The sequence below is a fragment of the Delphinapterus leucas genome, chromosome 6, assembly GCF_059928025.1.
Source record: "Delphinapterus leucas isolate spDelLeu-1000000601 "Yukka" chromosome 6, BTC_Dleu_Yukka2, whole genome shotgun sequence".
Lineage (NCBI taxonomy): Eukaryota > Metazoa > Chordata > Mammalia > Artiodactyla > Monodontidae > Delphinapterus > Delphinapterus leucas.
In genome coordinates this window covers 125,019,858-125,042,900 of record NC_143134.1, presented here as the reverse complement: position 1 = coordinate 125,042,900, position 23,043 = coordinate 125,019,858, and the positions used below count along the sequence as shown (strand labels likewise).

At 51.3% G+C, this 23,043-nt stretch overlaps 1 protein-coding gene across 4 annotated transcripts in view; it reads right to left on the bottom strand.

Moving 5' to 3' along the window:
* CACNA1B (calcium voltage-gated channel subunit alpha1 B) overlaps positions 1–23,043 on the bottom strand; it is a 191,510-nt gene that overhangs the window by 28,380 nt on the left and 140,087 nt on the right. For 2 of the 4 annotated variants that reach the window (XM_089914094.1, XM_089914096.1), the window contains exons 26-34: positions 22,853–23,013; positions 21,193–21,330; positions 20,275–20,476; positions 19,907–20,071; positions 19,481–19,591; positions 19,037–19,120; positions 12,233–12,238; positions 8,650–8,766; positions 8,118–8,183 (exon numbers count right to left, since the gene is read on the bottom strand). In XM_089914094.1, coding sequence (XP_089770220.1) covers positions 8,118–8,183; positions 8,650–8,766; positions 12,233–12,238; positions 19,037–19,120; positions 19,481–19,591; positions 19,907–20,071; positions 20,275–20,476; positions 21,193–21,330; positions 22,853–23,013 — 1,050 coding nt within the window. The remainder of the gene's footprint in view (positions 1–8,117; positions 8,184–8,649; positions 8,767–12,232; positions 12,239–19,036; positions 19,121–19,480; positions 19,592–19,906; positions 20,072–20,274; positions 20,477–21,192; positions 21,331–22,852; positions 23,014–23,043) is intronic. The other 2 variants (XM_089914093.1, XM_089914095.1) reach the window with 1 other exon arrangement.

Below are 23,043 nucleotides of genomic sequence, written 5' to 3'. Positions count from 1 at the left end.
ACGGAAGAAGGGAAGCGTTTTAAAATTCACTCTCTCATCAGTGACTCCAAACCAGTAATTATACTGATATTACGATACGTCACTTGAATCTTTCTCTTTACACTTCTGTGCAAACATCACAATGGGTTTTCTATCCATTTTAATTTCTTTCTTTCAAGGTTAGAAATGCAAATGAGTCCCTAACTCTAAGCAGCTTAAACTCTGGAATCCAGATGAAAATGTACGAATCATCATCTATCCATCAAAAGTACAGACCAGGCTTTGGGACGAGGGGAAGATGGCAGAAGAGTAAGACGCGGACATCACCTTCCTCCCCACAGATACACCAGAAATATATCTACACGTGGAACGACTCCTACAGAACACCTACTGAACGCTGGCAGAAGGCCTCAGACCTCCCAAAAGGCAAGAAACTCCCCACGTACCTGGGTAGGGCAAAAGAAAAAAGAATAAACAGAGACAAAAGGATAGGGACAGGTCCCGCACCAGCGGGAGGGAGCTGTGAAGGAGGAAAGGTTTCCACACACTAGGAGCCCCTTTGCGGGCGGAGACTGTGGGTGGCGGAGGGGGAAGCTTCGGCGGCGCCGCGGAGGAGAGCGCAGCAACAGGGGTGCGGAGGGCAAAGCGGAGAGATTCCCGCACAGAGGATCAGTGCTGACCGGCACTCACCAGCCCGAGAGGCTTGTCTGCTCACCCGCCGGGGCGGGCGGGGGCTGGGAGCTGAGGCTCGGGCTTCGGTCGGAGCACCGGGAGAGGACTGGGGTTGGCGGCGTGAACACAGCCTGCAGGGGGCTAGTGCACCACGGCTAACCGGGAGGGAGTCCAGGGAAAAGTCTGGACCTGCCGAAGAGGCAAGAGACTTTTTCTTCCCTCTTTGTTTCCTGGTGCTCGAGGAGAGAGGATTAAGAGCGCTGCTTAAAGGAGCTCCAGAGACGGCGCGAGTCGCGGCTAAAAGCGCGGACCCCAAAGACGGGCATGAGATGCTGAGGCTGCTGCTGCCGCCACCAAGAAGCCTGTGTGTGAGCACAGGTCACTCTCCACACCTCCCTTCCGGGGAGCCTATGCAGCCCGCCACCGCCAGGGTCCCGGGATCCAGGGACAACTTCCCCAGGAGAACGCACGACGCGCCTCAGGCTGGTGCAACGTCACGCCGGCCTCTGCCGCCGCAGGCCCGCCCCGCACGCAGTGCCCCTCCCTCCCCCCGGCCTGAGTGAGCCAGAGTCCCCGAATCAGCGGCTCCTTTAACCCCGTCCTGTCTCAGCGAAGAACAGACGCCCTCCTGCGACCTACACGCAGAGGCGGGGCCAAATCCAAAGCTGAATCCCGGGAGCTGTGTGAACAAAGAAGAGAAAGGGAAATCTCTCCCAGCAGCCTCAGGAGCAGCGGATTAAAGCTCCACGATCAACTTGATGTTCCCTGCATCTGTGGAATACCTGAATAGACAACGAGTCATCCCAAATTGTGGAGGTGGACTTGGAGAGCAAGATTTATGATTTTTTCCCCTTTTCCGCTTTTTGTGAGTGTGTATGCTTCTGTGTGAGATTTTGTCTGTATAGCTTTGCTTCCACCATTTGTCCTAGGGTTCTATCCGTTTCTTTCTTTTTTTTCTTAAAAAAATTTTTTTTCTTAATAATTATTTTTTATTTAATAACTTTATTTTATGTTACTTTATTTTATTTTATCTTCTTTCTTTTTCTTTTTTTCTTTCTCCTTTCTTTCTACTTTTTCTCCCTTTTATTCTGAGCCGTGTGGATGAAAGGCTCTTGGTGCAGCAGCCAGGAGTCAGTGCTGTGCCTCTGAGGTGGGAGAGCCAACTTCAGGACACTGGTCCACAAGAGACCTCCCAGCTCCACATAATATCAAACGGCGAAAATCTCCCAGAGATCTCCATCTCAACACCAGCACCCAGCTTCACTCAACGACCAGCAAGCTACACTGCTGGACACTCTATGCCAAACAACTAGCAAGACAGGAACACAACCCCACCCATTAGCAGAGAGGCTGCCTAAAATCATAATAAGTCCACAAACACCCCCAAAACACACCACCAGACGTGGACCTGCCCACCAGAAAGACAAGATCCAGCCTCATCCACCAAAACACAGGCACTAGTCCCCTCCACCAGGAAGCCTACACAACCCACTGAACCAACCTTAGCCACTGGGGACAGACACCAAAAACAACGGGAACTATGAACCTGCAGGCTGCAAAAAGGAGACCCCAAACACAGTAAGATAAGCAAAATGAGAAGACAGAAAAACACACAGCAGATGAAGGAGCAAGATAAAAACCCACCAGACCTAACAAATGAAGAGGAAATAGGCAGTCTACCTGAAAAAGTATTCAGAATAATGATAGTAAAGATGATCCAAAATCTTGGAAATAGAATAGAGAAAATGCCAGAAACATTTAACAAGGACCTAGCAGAACTAAAGATGAAACAAGCAACAATGAACAACACAATAAATGAAATGAAAAATACTCTAGATGGGATCAATAGCAGAATAACTGAGGCAGAAGAACGGATAAGTGACCTGGAAGATAAAATAGTGGAAATAACTACTGCAGAGCAGAATAAAGAAAACAGAATGAAAAGAACTGAGGACAGTCTCAGAGACTTATGGGACAACATTAAACGCACCAACATTCGAATTATAGGGGTTCCAGAAGAAGAAGAGAAAAAGAAAGGGACTGAGAAAATATTTGAAGAGATTATAGTTGAAAACTTCCCTAATATGGGAAAGGAAATAGTTAATCAAGTCCAGGAAGCACAGAGAGTCCCATACAGGATAAATCCAAGGAGAAATACTCCAAGACACATATTAATCAAACTGTCAAAAGTTAAATACAAAGAAAACATATTAAAAGCAGCAAGGGAAAAACAACAAGTAACACACAAGGGAATCCCCCATAAGGTTAACAGCTGATCTTTCAGCAGAAACTCTGCAAGCCAGAAGGGACTGGCAGGACATATTTAAAGTGATGAAGGAGAAAAACCTGCAACCAAGATTACTCTACCCAGCAAGGATCTCATTCAGATTTGATTAAAACCTTTACAGACAAGCAAAAGCTGAGAGAGTTCAGCACCACCAAACCAGCTTTACAACAAATGCTAAAGGAACTTCTCTAGGCAAGAAACACAAGAGAAGGAAAAGACCTACAATAACGAACCCAAAACAACTAAGAAAATGTGAATAGAAACATACATATCAATAATTACCTTAAATGTAAATGGACTAAATGCTCCCACCAAAAGACACAGATTGGCTGAATGGATACAAAAACAAGACCCATATATATGCTGTCTACAAGAGACCCGCTTCAGACCTAGAGACACATACAGATTGAAAGTAAGGGGATGGAAAAAGATATTCCATGCAAATGGAAACCAAAAGAAAGCTGGCGTAGCAATTCTCATATCAGACAAAATAGACTTTAAAATAAAGACTATTACAAGAGACAAAGAAGGACACTACATAATGATCAAGGGTTCGATCCAAGAAGAAGATATAACAATTGTAAATATTTATGCACCCAACATAGGAGCACCTCAATACATAAGGCAAATACTAACAGCCATAAAAGGGGAAATTGACAGTAACACATTCATAGTAGGGGACTTTAACACCCCACTTTCACCAATGGACACATCATCCAAAATGAAAATAAATAAGGAAACACAAACTTTAAATGATACATTAAACAAGATGGACTTAATTGATATTTATAGGACATTCCATCCAAAAACAACAGAATACACATTTTTCTCAAGTGCTCATGGAACATTCTCCAGGATAGATCATATCTTGGGTCACAAATCAAGCCTTGGTGAATTTAAGAAAACTGAAATTGTATCAAGTATCTTTTCCGACCACAATGCTATGAGACTAGATATCAATTACAGGAAAAGATCTGTAAAAAATACAAACACATGGAGGCTAAACAATACACTACTTAATAACGAAGTGATCACTGAAGAAATCAAAGAGAAAATCAAAAAATACCTAGAAACAAATGACAATGGAGACACGACGACCCAAAACCTATGGGATGCAGCAAAAGCAGTTCTAAGAGGGAAGTTTATAGCAATACAATCCTACCTTAAGAAACAGGAAACATCTCGAATAAACAACCTAACCTTGCACCTAAAGCAATTAGAGAAAGAAGAACAGAAAAACCCCAAAGTTCGCAGAAGGAAAGAAATCATAAAAATCAGGTCAGAAATAAATGAAAAAGAAATGAAGGAAACGATAGCAAAGATCAATAAAACTAAAAGCTGGTTCTTTGAGAAGATAAACAAAATTGATAAACCATTAGCCAGACTCACCAAGAAAAAAAGGGAGAAGACTCAAATCAATAGAATTAGAAATGAAAAAGGAGAAGTAACAACCGACACTGCAGAAATACAAAAGATCATGAGAGATTACTACAAGCAACTCTATGCCAATAAAATGGACAACCTGGAAGAAATGGACAAGTTCTTAGAAATGCACAACCTGCCAAGACTGAATCAGGGAGAAATAGAAAATATGAACAGACCAATCACAAGCACTGAAATTGAAACTGTGATTAAATATCTTCCAACAAACAAAAGCCCAGGACCAGATGGCTTCACAGGCGAATTCTATCAAACATTTAGAGAAGAGCTAACACCTATCCTTCTCAAACTCTTCCAAAATATAGCAGAGGGAGGAACACTCCCAAATTCATTCTATGAGGCCACCCTTGATTCTAAAACCAGACAAGGATGTCACAAAGAAAGAAAACTATAGGCCAATATCACTGATGAACATAGATGCAAAAATCCTCAACAAAATACTAGCAAACAGCATCCAACAGCACATTAAAAGGATCATACACCATGATCAAGTGGGGTTTATTCCAGGAATGCAAGGATTCTTCAATATATGCAAATCAATCAACGTGATACACCATATTAACAAATTGAAGGAGAAAAACCATATGATCATCTCAATAGATGCAGAGAAAGCTTTTGACAAAATTCAACACCCATTTATAATAAAAACCCTGCAGAAAGTAGGCATAGAGGGAACTTTCCTCAACATAATAAAGGCCATATATGACAGACCCACAGCCAACATCGTCCTCAATGGTGAAAAACTGAAAGCATTTCCACTAAGATCAGGAACAAGACAAGGTTGCCCACTCTCGCCACTCTTATTCCACCTAGTTTTGGAAGTTTTAGCCACAGCAATCACAGAAGAAAAGGAAATAAAAGGAATCCAAATCGGAAAAGAAGAAGTAAAGCTGTCACTGTTTGCAGATGACGTGATACTATACATAGAGAATCCTAAAGATGCTACCAGAAAACTACTAGAGCTAATCAATGAATCTGGTAAAGCAGCAGGATACAAAATTAATGCACAGAAATCTCTGGCATTCCTATACACTAATGATGAAAAATCTGAAAGTGAAATCAAGAAAACACTCCCATTTACCATTGCAACAAAAAGAATAAAATATCTAGGAATAAACCTACCAAAGGAGACAAAAGACCTGTATATAGAAAATTATAAGACACTGATGAAAGAAATTAAAGATGATACAAATAGATGGAGAGATATACCATGTTCTTGGATTGGAAGAATCAACATTGTGAAAATGACTCTACTACCCAAAGCAATCTACAGATTCAATGCAATCCCTATCAAACTACCACTGGCATTTTTCACAGAACTAGAACCAAAAATTTCACAATTTGTATGGAAACACAAAAGACCCCGAATTGCCAAAGCAATCTTGAGAACGAAAAACGGAGCTGGAGGAATAAGGCTCCCTGACTTCAGACTATACTACAAAGCTACAGTAATCAAGACAGTATGGTACTGGCACAAAAACAGAAAGACAGATCAATGGAACAGGATAGAAAGCCCAGAGATAAACCCATGCACATATGGTCACCTTATCTTTGATAAAGGAGGCAGGAATGTACAGTGGAGAAAGGACAGCCTCTTCAATAAGTGGTGCTGGGAAAACTGGACAGGTACATGTAAAAGTATGAGATTAGATCACTCCCTAACACCATACACAAAAATAAGCTCAAAATGGATTAAAGACCTAAATGTAAGGCCAGAAACTATCAAACTCTTAGAGGAAAACATAGGCAGAACGCTCTATGACATAAATCACAGCAAAACCCTTTTTGACCCACCTCCTAGAGAAATGGAAATAAGAACAAAAATAAACAAATGGGACCTAATGAAACTTCAAAGCTTTTGCACAGCAAAGGAAACCATAAACAAGACCAAAAGACAACCCTCAGAATGGGAGAAAATATTTGCAAATGAAGCAACTGACAAAGGATTAATCTCCAAAACTTATAAGCAGCTCATGCAGCTCAATAACAAAAAAAAAACCCAATCCAAAAATGGGCAGAAGATCTAAATAGACATTTATCCAAAGAAGATATACAGACTGCCAACAAACACATGAAAGAATGCTCAACATCATTAATCATTAGAGAAATGCAAATCAAAACTACAATGAGATATCATCTCACACCGGTCAGAATGGCCATCATCAAAAAAATCTAGAAACAATAAATGCTGGAGATGGTGTGGAGAAAAGGGAATACTCTTGCACTGCTGGTGGGAATGTGAATTGGTACAGCCACTATGGAGAACACTATGGAGGTTCCTTAAAAAACTACAAATAGAACTACCATATGACCCAGCAATCCCACTACTGGGCATATACCCTGAGAAAACCATAATTCAAAGAGTCATGTACCAAAATGCTCATTGCAGCTCTATTTACAATAGCCCGGAGATGGAAACAACCTAAGTGTCCATCACTGGATGAATGGATAAAGAAGATGTGGCACATATATACAATGGAATATTACTCAACCATAAAAAGAAACGAAATTGAGCTATTTGTAATGAGGTAGATAGACCTAGAGTCTGTCATACAGAGTGAAGTACGTCCGAAAGAGAAAGATAAATACCATATCCTAACACGTATATATGGAATTTAAGAAAAAAAATGTCATGAAGAACCTAGGGGTAAGACAGGAATAAAGACACAGACCTACTAGAGAATGGACTTGAGGATACGGGGAGGGGAAAGGGTAAGCTGTGACAAAGCGAGAGAGAGGCATGGACATATATACACTACCAAATGTAAGGTAGATAGCTAGTGGGAAGCAGCCGCATAGCGCAGGGAGATCAGCTCGGTGCTTTGTGGCCGCCTGGAGAGGTGGGATAGGGAGGGTGGGAGGGAGGGAGACGCAAGAGGGAAGAGATATGGGAACATATGTATATGTATAACTGATTCACTTTGTTATAAAGCAGAAACTAACACACCATTGTAAAGCAATTATACTCTAATAAAGATGTAAAAAATAAATAAAAAATAAAATAAAAAAAATAAAGATCAGTGACATATGTCTTTGTATGCCCACATACCAAAGCAAGAAAAAATATATGTCTGTTTTAAACAGCATCAGATCTCAGCAGATTTTAAGCAAGACAACTTTTCAACCCCTGGAAATAGAGTTTAAAAATCAGTTTTCAGCTAACCTTTAGACACTGTCTCCTTCCACTACAAATTAACATTTGAGTCCATCTCCCATCCCTACTATTGGAAAGTGGCCAGATGCCAAAAGTATCAACTGGGACACTGCTTTGTGTATTTTAAACATTTTCCCAAAAGAAGCTGACAAAGCGTTCTTTGACAAAATAAAGGTAAGTTACACAAAAGCTAATTTTGACCAGGACAGTGACCTGGTATGATCCTGTTGACTTTTTCCTTCAACAGTATATAATCTCCGGTACAGGATCAGGACGCTTGTCCTTCAGAAGTGCTGCTGGGCCAAAAGAATGACCAGCTGCTGTGCCGCAGGCCGCTCGGCGTCCTGCACATGTGCTCAAACACTCCACCGCCGTGGGGGCCCAGCACCCAAGCAATCGTGCCCACCAGCGCCCTAGCACACCCCGGCAGGTGCCACAAAGGGTGGCACTGCCTGGCCTCAGCCACAGAAGAGTCTTTCTGAGGATTAAGTTCATAAAGCACTTAGAACGGCACCTGGCTCATAGAAACGTTGCCGAAGTGCGAACGTGCCATCGTTATCGTGCGATGGCCCCGCGCACACCCACCTGCATGCCGACGATGGCGTAGATGAAGAACAGCATGGCGATGAGCAGGCACACGTAGGGCAGCGCCTGTAGAGAGGTGGGAGGGCAGGTCAGCTCCAGGAGGGAGGACAGGTCAGCTCCAGGAGAGAGGCCTGCCCCCTGACCTGAGCCTCATCTGCAGAGCGGATGGTGGCTGGGTCTCTGGGGCCACACTGGCCTCAGCTGACTGCAGACCCACCCCACTGACCACCAAGCTACCGTCAACTCCTTCATCTACAAATCAAGCCATAAAAGCTGCCTCAGCCCTTGGTGAGCATAAACAAGATACTCTCCGTAAACCTGAAAGCGTCCTTACAAACCATCACAGGACAACGGGGGCCACGGGAGGTGTGAAAGCGTCCTTACAAACCATCACGGGACAACGGGGGCCACGGGAGGTGTGGGCCCCCGCCCCGGCCTTCCCGAGGAGGGCGCTCGGGCGGTGGCGGCAGAAGCCCCCCAGCCTGCACGACAAGGGAGGGGTCAGGCCGCACCTGGCCATGCCCAGCCTCACCTTGAAGGACTGGACGAAGGTCCAGAGCAGGATGCGGATGGTGTAGCCTTGGCGGAGCAGCTTGATGAGTCGGGCGGCGCGGAAGAGGCGGAGGAAGCTGAGGTTGATGAAGTTGTTCTGCAGGGAAGAGAGGTTATGCTCTGACCTTCGGAGACCAGCCTCCCACAGGCGCAGGGCGGCCACTCCCCACCCCACCTCCCCAAGTCACTGTGCCCCAAAGAAAAGCGGGTGAAGAGAGAGAACGGAACAAAAAGTCACCGCTTCACAGTCTAAGCAGCAATCAGCCACCAGGAAACCTTCCAAGAGTGAAGCTTGTCTTTGCAAACCGCTTCTCATGCAGCAAATCAGAGAAACGCCCTCCACAGGGAGGGGCAAAGGGAAGTCCCATGAAGCAGCCCCCCGCTGCCAGGTGGAAGGGGAGGGTGCCTGAAGCCAGGCCTCCAACACTGACGGCCTCTCACAGGGCACATCCCAGCCGCCCAGGGGCAGGGCTACCACACAGCCAGCAGGGCCCCGGCCTGCCTGGGGCCCGGCCGAGAGGCAGGCCCTTCTTCCGGGCCTGGGCAGGTGCCCGCACGCAGGTCACCGCAGGAGGCGTAGGTGGTGTGGGTCCTGCTGCCCACGCCAGGGAAGACACCTCTGCAGCCCACTACCCGGTGTCTGCCCCAGAGAGCCCAAGCCATCTCGCGCGGCCCCCTCATCCAAAGGGTCGAAGTCAGGCACAAACGAACCCAACCGTCTCTGGACTGCACGGATGACCCGGGAGCGAGGCTTCCACCTTGGCCCAGGGGCGTCTGAATTCCTGGCCATCCCTTTCGGGGGCACGGCCCTGCTCGGCGTCCGTGAGTAGGCAGGGGTGCTTGCGGGCCCGGGCGGCTTCCTGCCCTGTCTGCTTGGAGACCAGGTGCCCACGCGCAGCTGAGGTCAGCTTCCCCACACTTGGCTGCTTTGAAATATGCAAGCAGCTCAGGCTAGACACATTGTGCTGCCAGATGCAGTGGCCAAATAGAGAAAAGAGCCCAGGTGCAGCGACAGAGCTCACGCAGGAGGTGGCGGGGCCTGGGCAGAGCCGCGTCCTCCCTCCAGGGCTGCTCATCTGGCCTTGGCTGGGACGAGGCATGGGTGGAGAGACGGGCCTCACTCCGCCCCTCCACTGCCTGTCTCAGGGGCTGGCTTCTTTGCTTCCCACCAGGGACTCTGGACTGTCTCTGCTGGCGAGGGGCTTACAGCTACCCTGGGGGACGGCTCCCGGGTTTTGGACAGTGCCACAGGGAGAGGGGGCAGTTGGCAGGCACGAGGAGGGCCGGCTGTGGCCCAGATCAGCACGCAGGCAGAAGTGGACCTCGGGGTGTGACCCTGGAGGGTGTACTCGTGTCCCTGCAGCTCCCTCACCGGCTCGCGCTGGGGCAAGAGAACCTCAGGGCAGATGAGACATATCCACACTCTCTGAGCCCCGTGGGCCTGAGGACTCTCAGGTGAGCCAGTCGCCTCAGGAGGACGGGCACAGGGATGCAAGGGGGGACGGCCTACGGTGCCAGGGGACCCTTTGTACAAGACAGCAAAGCACAGAAAGGGGGGAGCTGCCACCTCAGGGGTGTCTGCTTTCAAACCATCTGCGCAGGTGGGTCTGGAGGGGCCGAGACCAAAGCAGTTTGCTCAGACGGTTGGGACAGACAAGATTTCCTGAAAATACTGGGGGGAAATATAAGCTTCTGGGTAAGAAGGAAGAGACGGAGGCCACAGCGGGCAGCGGAAGGCGCTGTTCGTTCCAGTTACTGGATGCGTGAATGCAGCCCCTTCCTACTTTCTGTTGAGACCCAGGTCCCACCCCTCCTCCCCAGCTTCTCTCTCGGGGCTCCACGGGCACGTAGGAGAGGGTGCAGGTGCCAACAGACAGACAGCCCTAGAGAGCCGTGAGGGCGGAGGTGACAGCGGCCCCAGATGCCGCAAGCACAGTGTGACAGGCTGAGTGCACCATGGCTGCACCCGTGCGCGAGCCGCCAGACACCACCATGCAGACTGCATGCGGGACAGCAGGGGCAGCAAGCACAGAGCGGCCTCCCCCTGGCTGCGCACCGTCACCCCTGGCCTCAGCCAACCCCCTGGAGGTGGATGCAACATGCCCCGACCCCCCAAGTCCATGGTTTCTGCTGTACCCACGAGCAACCCCACCTACTTCCAAGCCAGGCCCCTCCTTATGGCCCCTGCCTCTGAGCCAGGAAAGGTCAGCTTCACAGCCCTCAACACAGAGCTGATTTACGCTGAGGGGACACTGGTCCCCAGCTCCACTGAGCGCCAGCTTCCACCTCTACACGATGGAGGTGTTAGGACATCATGCCCGGGGGTGAGGAATCCCTGAGAAAAGGAACTTACGGTGCACTGAGCACTGAAACGCCGCCACAGAGGCAAACGGAGCCCAGGCCGAGGCCCGTGTCTCCTACATCCAAGCGCATCACTGCCTCTGGTCAGAGTCACAGCACAATGAGGTGCTCCCCCCTCACACTGTGCACGTGTCGGGGACCACACACGTGCCAGGGATGAGGTGCAGCAGAGCATGGGACAAGCTGCTCTCCTACTCAGCTTTGTTCTCAAGGGGACCGATGACGGGAGAGAGACAGAGAGAAAGGAGAGGAAGCCTGTGGAGAAAGCCCACACACGCACAGTGCCCTGGACGTTGACATGAAGGCAGAGGAGGGCACAGAGCGGGTGGACAGGAAGGGCTGAGCAGAGGCCTGGTGCCACGAGCAGAGCCTGTGCGAAAGATGTGGCCTGGTATTTCGGCAGCATCAAACAGCCTTTTCTCAAAACTCAAGCTTTTCTGCTCCGATTGTGAAGCCCTTTATCACAAGCATTCACTTTCTGTAGCAGGAATCTCAGAATCTGCTACTTTGCACAAACTTGCAGTCATGGCCTCAGCTCACTCTGCTCCCAGCATCTTCTCTCTCCCCTCACCCGGAAGGAGGCTCCGTCCACACCTCCTGCACGGGCTCCACACAAGCTCGCTGACCAGGGCACACAAGAATCAGCGACGCTGGATGAGGGCCCAGCCCTCTGCTCCCTCCTGGGGCAGTGCCCCTCTTTCTACTCAGGCCAACCCCCCAGCCTGGTGCCCCCAGCCAGGCCCCCACGGAAGATACGTCCAGGAAGGACCCTACAGGAGACCTTGTCAGAGGCCACTGGGCAGAGCCGAGTCCACTCGGTCTGCCAGTGGAGACAGAGCAGAAGGGACATGACTGTGCAGCAGAAGCCATGGACTTTTCGGGGATCAGGTCCAAACTCACATCCTGCAAAACCTCCCCAATTCTGAGCCAGTCTCATCACTTACCTGCCTCTCACTCAGAAGCCCCTACCTCCTCTCTCAGCCCAAGGCCAGTTCCTGTGATCAGGTGGTCCCTGGGGGGCCCTCATAAGCCCCGGCTGGACCCCAGGAGCCGGGACAGTGCGTGAGAGGCCAGAGGGGCGGGTGCAGCTGGGCTCTGAGCACAGGAGGGCAGTGGCGAGGGGTGACAGGAAGCAGAAGGGAGGAAGACCGGAGCAAGCAAAGCGAGGAGTTTTAAGAACTATTTAAAGTCATGAAACCAACCGTCTCCTATATGTGATGTTTTCATGGATGGATATTTGCGTATTGTTTACAAATTGGGATGTTTGAGCGGCAGGCGCACAACATACAGACGGAGGCATGGTTTCCGCGTTGTATGTTGGTTGCGTGACGTGAGTCAGCAGGTAGGTGAGGGCAAATCAAGAACAGAAACAAAACAAGAGAAAATGAGTCACCAACACAAGCAAAACTCAAACTCTGAACACTTCACTGGAAATTTTTAGGATTTTGGTAAACTTTGCATAAAATGTACCGAATCAAAACACATTTTTGAAATCTGTAGGTTATGCAGACAGGGGCATCATTTGCATTTCTGTTTGCAATGCAAATCCAAAGATGACTCACAGACACTTACTTTTTTATTTCCAGGCAAAGAAATCAATGTCAGTTTTATGCTTGCTTAGAGTGCGTTCTCTACGTGACCCTGGTTAAGACTGTTGCTCTATGGTGACTTTTAAGTCTGGGGTGGGAACTGACACTCATATTTTTGCCTAAGGAAAAAAAAGTGCATCCACAAAGTAACACATGAAGTGACTACAATGGAGAAAGAAAAAAAGACACCGAAATCCACAAGACGGCTTCCTTTCACCTTTCCTCCTCCGGGCAGGACAGGGTGAAAACCGCCCTCTGAAATCACTAGTGGCCGGGGCAGCTCAGCTTTCAGACCAAGCAGCTTCTCAGCCCTCCCGCCAGCCCTGCTGGGCGTCCAGGATTGGTGGTGGCTACCCTGGAGGTCTTGCTGGGATTAAGTTCCCGAACATCTGCAAGCCGCCCTCCCTCGAGTTTCCAGCAGCTGAGGGGCCTCTCTGTGGGGAGGTGCCCCTGGGAGACAGCGCCTCTGCGACATCAGCCGGGCACCCCTGCCTGCCCCACCTGTGGGTGCCCTCCCAGCCGCCACCCCTCTGCCGAGGGGACACACACACGCCCAAACCCCCAGGGCTGTGTCCTTGCCGTTGGGAGCCCAGTGTCTGGATGCCTTTGTCTGGGGCATAAAGACTCCTGTGCCCAAGGAGGCGGAGCGCCTAGGCAGAAACCACGCTGGGGAACTACTTCTGGGTGAGAAGAGGTGCACAGTGAAGGGGCGGCGCCTGGGCAATGCTGCAAGGCCAGCAGCCGGGGGAACAAATCACCATGTTTTGTCGTTAAGATGGCAGCTTTCAGCTTTTTGCCTGGATTATTCAGATCACTGACTTTTCAAAACCATGAAACATCTCACGTAAACAAAAGAATACGTGCAAGTATATGTACACACACGTATCTTAAATAAAGGTAATAAAAGATCCATATATTCATCATCCAGCCTAAAAACGGAATGTCACCATTACTTTGGAAGCCCTTCGTGTCTCTCTCTTCCCCAGATGTAGTAACTATCCTTAATTCTTGTTAATAATTGCTTTTCTTCACTGTTTTACCTCAAACTCTTAAAACACGTTTATACTTGCCTGTTCTTAACTCTGTGACGGGATTAGACTGTACGTGGCCCTCTTGGGCTCAGGCAAACCTGTGCTCTGACTCTGAGCAAACACCGCTTTGGGGAAGCATCCTCTCGATAAGGGTGCCATTCAGTGTGTCAATAAACCACTTCTGCCGCTGCTGCTGCGAACAACGCTGCCATGAACATCCGTGTGAAAACGTCTCCAGGTTCCTCTGCCAGGCACCATGGGCAGGCACACACGCCCTCCCCTCCAGCGAGGCCGAGCTGACCGACACCCAGCAGCAGTGTCCACATCCTCGCCTACAGCCGGCAACCTCAGGGTTTCTGTTTGACAAACGCTGGGTGTGGAATGGCATCTCAGTGCCGTTTCACTTTGTACTTCTTTGATTACAAGTAAGGTTGAGTATCTTTCTGTGGCCACTTGTGTTTTCTATTTTGGAAGATGCCCCACCGTACCTTCTGCTCCCAGAAGAGCCTTGCACGTTCTGGACGCTAACCTCCACCGCGAGCCTGGAAGGCCTCCGCCCTCCAGCCTTTTGCTCACTACATGCTGGCCTCACGCTCTTTTCCCCCATGGATCTCATCCCATCTCATCTTACAGGCTCACGATTCCTAGCCGTACGTCACTGGCCTGAGTCTCCTCCGGCTGCCCGCTGGACGACTCCTGGGAGGACAGCAGGACTGAACCCTAACATGGACAAAGTGCAGCCGGACCGTCCTCGGCAAACCTGTTCCTCACAATTCCCTCCCTTTTCAGTGAATGACAATCCACTTCTCCAAGCGCACAGACAACAAAGTATGATGCCATCCTTGCCTCATCTTTCACACCCACGTCCGACCCATCTGCAGCTCTACCTGGAAATTACACCCAGAACTTGACAATGTCTGACCGCATCCCAGCTCCCAGCTCCTCTCCTGGCTCACAGCAGTAACACTCGGCCGCACACACATCCTCCAAGGCCCACTACCCAGTTGTTAGCACTTACATCTTTGTTTCTGAGAGCTTTCCCAGGCCAGGACACAATACCCAGGCCCTAACATTAATGAAGGGTGAACTGCTGAAAAAATAATTCTCTGGCCCCCTCCCCCCAGCAGCCTTCAACCCGCGGCAGACAGCGGCTGCTGGGAGAGCCCCAGGGCAGTAACGGTAGCTGACTTGAGAGCACCTTTCCCGGGCTGCCTGCCTCTCTGCTGGCTTCCAGGTGAACGACGTGCACCACATTCTTGTCTCAGGGTCTGTTTCTGGGGGAACCTGGCTAAGACAGCCCTGACTGGCCTCACTGCCTCTGCCTGTGCCCTGCACAATATTCTCAACAAAGCTGCCAGGGCTGTGCTCTTAAACGCCAGATCGTGTCACTCCTCTCCACAAAACCCTCCAAATCCTCCCATCTCACTCAAAAGAAAAGCCAAGGTTTACCGACTGCAAGGTCTTCACTGTGCAGCCACAGCGCCCACCCTTTCTTCACCCCTGGCAGGTTCTCTGCACTCGCTGCCCCCCAGCTGTCACCTGCTCGGGTTCCTTGCGAGCCCAGGCTTCCTGACCTGGGGTCGCCGTCTCAGTGGCACACAATCACGGCTCCCCAGTGTCTCACACCCCCTCTGCTTTGCTTTCTCCCTGGTCACTGTCTGACACCATGTGTCTTTCCCATTAGAATGAGCGGGGATTTTCATCTTCTGTCCCAGCACTTAGAATAGTGCTTAGCACATGATAGGCACTGCATAAATATTTTAACGTGTATACACGAAGGAATGTGACGCAAATATCCTTCCCCTGTTCATGGATTGGCCTTTCTCCTTTTGATACATACACAGAAATTTTATATTATACAATTTTTTTTCCAGTTATGGCTGGTGCTTTATATATATTTTTTGCTTAACAAATCAGTCCTTATCTCAAGGTCTTAAAAATAATCTCTTGTATTTTCTTCTAAGAGCTTTAAAGTTTCTGTCTCTTATATTTAAGTCTTTTCCTCCATTTGCAGTATTTTTGTGAATGGTGCAAGCCAAGACCCAATTCCTCTTTCTCCTGTACTGATCATTAGTTACGCCCACAGATGGTCACACACCGAGTTTCCACACGCAAGTGGGCTTGATTCCAGGCTCTTGGGCTACTCCACACGGTCTAAACTGCTACAGCTTTGCAGGAAGTCGCCTCCCTGGCACGGCACCCCAGGAGCACCTTCTTACTATTAGGTATCTTGGCTATTTGGGAGCCTTTGCTCTTCCTTATAAATTTTAGAAGCAGCTTGTCAAATTCCAAAACAAAGAGACAAACAAACAAAAAGAAAAACAAAATCATTGGTGTTTTTATTGAAATTGCATTGAATCTACAGATCAGTTGGGAGGAACTGTCATCTCTATGGCACTGACACTACTTATTAATTAACATAATGTATAACTCCATCTATTCAAGTCTCGTTTAGCATCTTCCAATAAAGCTTAGTAATTTTCCACAAAGAGGTCCTGCACGCGTACCTTGTTAGGTCTATTGTCAGGACTGCTGGCGCCGTAATGAAACGCAGCAAACTTACTTGAGCAATCTCACATTTAATCCATTTTAGATTACTCTGGATTTCATCCACAGGCGGCTCGTCTTCATGGGCCATGCGCCACCAGCCCAGCAACAGCCCAGTGCACCGTGGAAGTGCTACATCCGGGGCCACACCTGGGCAAGCCTAGAGGGCACCGTCACACGACGGCTGGCCTGGCCCCCACACCGCTCACCTCTGCGGCACCACTGTCTCTTCCTCAGCTCACCCCTCCCCAGCACATCATGGGATGATCACTAAATGTCGAGGAAAGCTCCAACCTGGTTATGGAGGGACTGGCTTAATGCATTGGTGCAGGCCTCACCAGAGCCCCAGGCGGCGGCGGCCTGAAAGACAGCGGTGAGGCAGAGCTCTGGCGATGTGCCCGATCCGCCACAGCACGTGTGTGTGCGTGTGTGTGTGTGTGTGTGTGCGCGCGTGAAGTTGCTGGTGGTAAGGACCACAGGGTCCTAGGCAAAGGCTACAGCTTGGTCAGGCCTCTGGAGGGAACAAAGTTTGTGGCAGAGGCCACCTCTGGATGTGGGAATGGGCACCATGTGCAGGTCTAGGCATCACATGTTAACGTCCACCCCGGACACCTACAGCCGTAGGGACACGAAAACCCCATGCGCCTTAGGCTGTGTGGACAACAGATGTCAGCAAGCCTCTGTCTTCCCAGCCCCCGCTCACACGGCAGACCCACAAAGGCAATGACTGTGACGGCTGGGATGAAGGCTGCGCCTGGCAAGGCTGATCCAGCCACGGCCGCTACTGAGCACCAGCGCGTAGTGAGCAGAGACCACCTTTAGGCCTCTACAGGGAACCACGTCTGGAGCTGTCACTCAGCCACTTGGTGGTAAGTTGCCTACCTGAGAACCTTTCACCCAGAAGCAACAGTGATTTGTCTCAACGAGGATCACTTATATCTTGGGTGCGGGCCTGCCTCTGCTGATGCCCTAGTGTCAGAGATTTACCAACAGGGGATGCCACATGCCATCAACTCAGAGCAAGCAGAGGGCGGGCAAAGGAGCAGGAGACCCAGGACCCACCGGCGTGTCACATTCCACATCACTCAGGAGGTGTCGCTCTGATAAAATGCTGAGATGGCCTCTTACAGGCACAGAAAAGAGCTGGCCTGATGGGGCACCTCAGGGGGTTCAGGGTGCTGCACTTCAAGATGAACTGATGGCCAACAGACATACTGGGTGCCTGACCTGTAAACCGCATGGATCCAGGAAGCAAGGGGCCAAAGCAGAGGTGGCCCCTGTCACCATGACTCCAGCAGCCCACTGGGACTTGTGTCACCATCCCCACAAATTCAGGCTAGGTGCATCTCGGGGTCCTGACTCAAAGGGGCTGGAGACCACTTCCACTGTGGGACACAGGAAGGCCGTGGTGGCTCCTGTCGCTCTGCGTTCCCCAGAGTTTCCACACTGGCCAGGGTGTGAAGGGCAGGGCTGCCCCTGCACAGGGGCAGGGAGAAGTCTGTCTGGAAATCAGGGGCTCCCGGGGCCTTTCTAGAGGTTCCTGGGACCAGTCTGAACTGTGCCTGGACCATCACAGCAGCCAGAGCCACACAGGGAATGGCAAGCAGGGCCCGGGCCACACAGCACAGAGGGCTGGGTCACCTGGCGAGACCAGCAACCAGAGCAGCAGAGGGCTGGCCAGAGGTGAGGGGACCCCGGCGATGACGCGAATCCCCAGCACAGCAGCAGGTGCCCTGCTCCTCCTATCAACCCTCTCCTCCCAGAAGTCGTGACCAGCACCACCCTGAAGACAGCAACGGGACCCGACATGAGGTGTGGGCAGAGCCAGGTTGAGCCAGGGCTGCGAGCAGATGCCCCCACCCTGCACGTGGCCCTTCACCCGCAGCAGCGCAGGCGGCCAGAGCTTGCTTCGCCTGCCCTCGGGGCGCTCGGGTGTCTGGGAATCGACACCCCGGGCACAGCCTTTAGCCGAGGACTGGTGGGCACAGAGGTAAGAACTCTGCAGCTCTGAGGTGTGACCCACCCTGTCTCCAGAGCCCCTGGGGGATGACGCAATTCACCGGCACCTCTGGTCCTTCTCTCCCCATCCACCTCCCCAAACCTCTCTCCACGGGTTCTGCCTCAGAACACGTCCTAAGACATAACTTTTATAAGAACCTTCGCCTTGGTGTCTGTTCCTAGAGAATTCAACCTAAGAAAAATAAATGTGGTTTTTGCCATTTAATTCTAACTTAACACGTTGTGCTGAAAGAATACCGCTTTATGACTCAGATTCTTTCAAATTTGTTGAGACAAGTTCATGTTCTAGCCCTCAGTCAGTTTTTAGATATAATCCATGTATTTTAGTAAGAATAAGAATCTCCAGCATGTGTGTACACACACACACACACACACACACACACACACACACACACCACGTATATGTAAAACAAACTTAATACTTTAAAATATTCTAAATTCTTACTGGTTTTAGTTTGTATCTTTTTAGCACCAGTTGTTAGATGTGCATGTATTAGATACACACAAATTTAGGAGATCCTTATCTTCCTGGTCACTTGTTACCATGGAGCTCCCAGGTGATTCTCAGGCCACCAGCCTGGAAGACCTCCTGGGAACCAATTTCTTATCCAAGAAAAAGCATTTGCCGAGAGGACACCCACCCTCCCGCCCCCAAACTCATCCCCACACTCGCCTCTGGAGAGGAGCTTCCATCTCCAGAGCTCGTGGGGAATTCTGCTCCGAGGAGGCGCTAACGCCATCAGGGCCTGGAGGCTCAGTGAGGGAACACCTCTGGAAGGAAACCACTTGGGGCCCTGCAGGGGCAGGAGATGCTACTTACCGCAATCTCTGTTACTAAAACATCAGTAATACTTCCCAACACGGTGACGAAGTCAAAGACGTTCCAGGCGTCTCTGAAATAGTTCTGGAGAGAAGGAAGCGCAGTTAGTGTGGGGCCGGTGTCTGTTAGTGTCTGTCCACTCGCCGCCTTCTTGACGAGAGGCCACCTCCTGCAGCTCCTTGGACAGACGCGCCGCCTCAGGTGGGAGTGCACGAGGCCACGCATCAGAGGGAAGGAGCCCGGCCCCACCCGCTCCCAGGAGCAGGGCGGGGGCAGAGGTGCGGGCAGCCCCCGGCAGCCCCCTCCCTGGGGCCCCTCCAGGGTCACATGTGTTGTGGGGGTTCAGGGAATCCCCAGCTCCAAACGGTGGGCCCCCGAAGGTCCCCTGAAGAGGGGGAGCCAACATGCAGACACCTAAAGGCCAGGAGGGGCCAAGGCACGTACCAGCACCCCGAAGGCGATGATCTTGAGCGCGCACTCCATGGAGAACATGGACGTGAACACGATGTTCAGACACTTCAACATCAGCTCGTACTCGTAGGGCGCGTCATAGAACTGCCCGGGGAAGGGGCACCGTTGGCCCCAGGCCTGGCTGCCCTGAGACACCCCACGGGGCTCACGATGACCTCCTGTCACACATGCCTGCTGCACGGGGACCCCCTCCCTGTTCCCCTCGTCTCCCAGAACCTTCTCACGATCTCAGCCCACGGACGACTGGGGGCCCAGGGTTGCACAGGCACCCTGAGCTGACCAGCACTCGGGGCGACGCCCACTCCTGCGCATACCCCAGGAGGAGGCCAACCCTCTGCCAGGCTGGAGTCGGGTTCCCGCCCCACGGGCGCCGGGGTCCACCACGCAGGCCCCACGCACCTTCATCATGAGCACCACGGTGTTCAGGGCTATCATAGCCATGATGAAATACTCGAAGGGTGGCGAGACCACGAACGTCCACGTCTTGTACTGGAACGACTGCTTGTTCTGGGGCATGTACCGCGTCAGGGGTCTGGCGCTGATGGCGAAGTCGATGCAAGCCCTCTGCACAGGAAGGAAGGGGCAGGGGGAGCTGGGACCCTGCGGAGCCCCTGCACACCCCCTGCCCTCATCCAGAAGGCCTCCTCTGGCAGCCCTCCCTGCCCTGTGCTGGCCAGTGGCTCCCACACAGAGGGGAGCCCAGGGGCCCTGCCTACACTGCCCAAGGAGAGCCCGCGAGGAGATGAAGTGGGAGGGGAGTCGCCTACCTCATTCTTCTCCAGGCTGCATTCAGACATGACCTTGTCCCCCTGCTCCTGGAAGGTGATGATGATCAAGGCCACAAAGATGTTGACGAAAAAGAAGGGGAAGACCACGAAGTAGACCACGTAGAAGATGGACAGCTCCATGCGGTACCCAGGGCTCGGGCCCTGCTCCTCATAGGTGGCGTCCACCGAGTGTTTCAGCACCCTGGGCCAAGAACCAGTGCCAAGCATCAGGGGAGCCCAGGAGGATACGGCCCCGGGAAAGACGAGACACGTGTCACAGGTGAGGCTTCTGCGGCTGAGCCCAGAGACGGTGCCATGTGCGGGACAGGCCTGCTCCTCAGGAGGGCCATGGCTCCTGGCGGGGGCCTGTCTCGCCAGTAGGGCTTATACTCAGGGCTACTGGGGGAACCTCCTAGAGGATGCCTCAGTGTGCCCGAGGTCCTATCCCCTGGTCCAGCAGTCCTGTGCTGCCTGGCTCTCTCCCACCTCACACCAGGTAACCTGCCCACACCCAGCTTCACCTGTCACCAGAAAGCCTTGGGCTGAGCAGGGTCACCTGGCAGAGCATCGATCCTGCCTTCTGAAGGGTGGGCTTCTCAGCCCCAAAGGAAGCCCCTGGAACCCACACATCCCTTGGACTCCCTTTAACTGCGGCCAGAGGCTGGCACAAGGAGACGCCAAGGGGCCCATCTTCCCTCCGGCCCCCAGCCACTAAACAAGGGTTTTCAGGAGGTCGCGGTGCTGTGCTCTTGGCTAATCTCCTGCTCCCCAGGCTGCCCACCCTCGAAGGGCAGGGCCATGTCTCACCCGGTAAGTACAAGAGCCCGGGGGGTGTTTGCTTAGTGACGGACGCAGAGTCTACTCTCCCCACTCTGGCTGCCCCTCTGCTCTAGCCTGACCAGCCACGTGGGCACTCACATGGGCCACCCTTCCCCCGTGGACACTGTGAACAGGGTCAGCAGGGCCCAGAGCACGTTGTCGTAGTGGAAGTCGTATTTCTTCCACTGCCGCGGCTGAGCCTCCACCTCCTCCTTCTCATAATCCAAGTACTGGCCCCTGGGAGCGGGAACACAGAGGAAGTCAGAGGTTAGAGACGAAGGGTCCAAATAAACCCCTGTGTCTGCGGTCAACTGAACTTTGAAAAGGGTCATCCATTCAGTGGAGAAAGAACCGTCTTTTCAACAGGTGGTGCTGAAAGCACTGGGTATCTACAGGTAAGAAAATGAATGTGGACCCTGCCTCACTCCATGTATACAAATTAGCTCAAAATGGATCAAAGACCTAAATGTAAGAGCTAATACTATAAGACTCTTAGAAGAAAGCACAGGGGGGCTCAGAACAGATAAATTGGACTTCATCAAAACTGAAAGCTTTTTTTGTGCTTCAAAGGACATCATCCACACACAGAATGGGACAAAATATTGAAAATCATCTATCTGACAAGGGACTCGTATCAGGGCTATATTAAGAACAATTACAATCAGTTATAAAAAGGACGGGGCTTCCCTGGTGGCGCAGTGGTTGAGAGTCCGCCTGCCGATGCAGGGGACATGGGTTCGTGCCCCGGTCCGGGAGGATCCCACATGCCGTGGAGCGGCTGGGCCCGTGAGCCATGGCCGCTGAGCCTGCGCGTCCGGAGCCTGTGCTCCGCAACGGGAGAGGCCGCAACAGTGAGAGGGCCACGTACCGCAAAAAAAAAAAAAAAAAAAAAAAAATGGGTAAAAGATCTGAATAGACATTTTTGCAAAGAAGACCCACAAATGGTCAATATGCACATGAAAAGAGGCTCCACATCGTGAATCATCAGGGAAACGCAAATCAGACCACAATGAGATACCACTTTATACCCACTAGCACGGCTATAATTACATTTTTAAAAAGGAAAATAACAAGTATTGGCAAGGACGTGGAGAAATCGCAACTCCCAGACACTGCTGGTGGGAACACAAAATCGTTCAGCCACTTTGGAAAACAGTCTGGCAGTTCCTGAAACTGATAAAGAGAATCATCATGTGGCCCAGCAATCTCACTTCTACGTTCATACTCGAGAGAAATGAAAACACCTATCCACAGAAAAAGCTGTACACGTGTTCAAAGCAGCAGCAATCACAACGGCCAAAATGTCCACCAACAGATAACTGGCTCAGTACAATGAGGTGTAACTTAAGAAGGCATAAACATCTGGCCATTAAAGGGGACGAAGTACTGCACAGGCCACGGCAGGAGGCACCTCCACAGCACTAGTGGTAGAAGCTGGACACACAAGACCCCAGATCACAGGATTCCGTGTATGTGATGTGTCCAGGACAGCATCCACACGGCACCACCCTCCCCCTCGCTCCTCCCTGAGGGCGCCTCTCCTATCTGCTCTGCTGGGGCCCAAGGCCTCAGGGGGGACGGGGAAGTGGCTCCAACCCCGGGGCGGCCCTCTGACCTTAGGGCCCAGCCTGGATCTCGAGGGCCGACGGGACGCCCGGCAGTGGCCACGCGGTGCTCCCTGAGGTGTGCGGGCAGCAAGGGCCCATCCTGCCGGGGAGGCGCGGCGCTGGGGACAGAGGAGCCGCCCTGCCCGGTTTACCTGCAGTCCCGCTCCAGCTCCTTGGACTCGTCGGTGCAGTAGAAAAACTTCCCCTTGAAGAGCTGCACCGCGATGACGGCAAATATGAACATGAAGAGCATGTAGACAATCAAGATGTTGAGGACGTTCTTCAGGGAGTTCACCACACAGTCAAACACAGCCTGCGGGAGGGCGGAGCCGTGAGGGGCGGG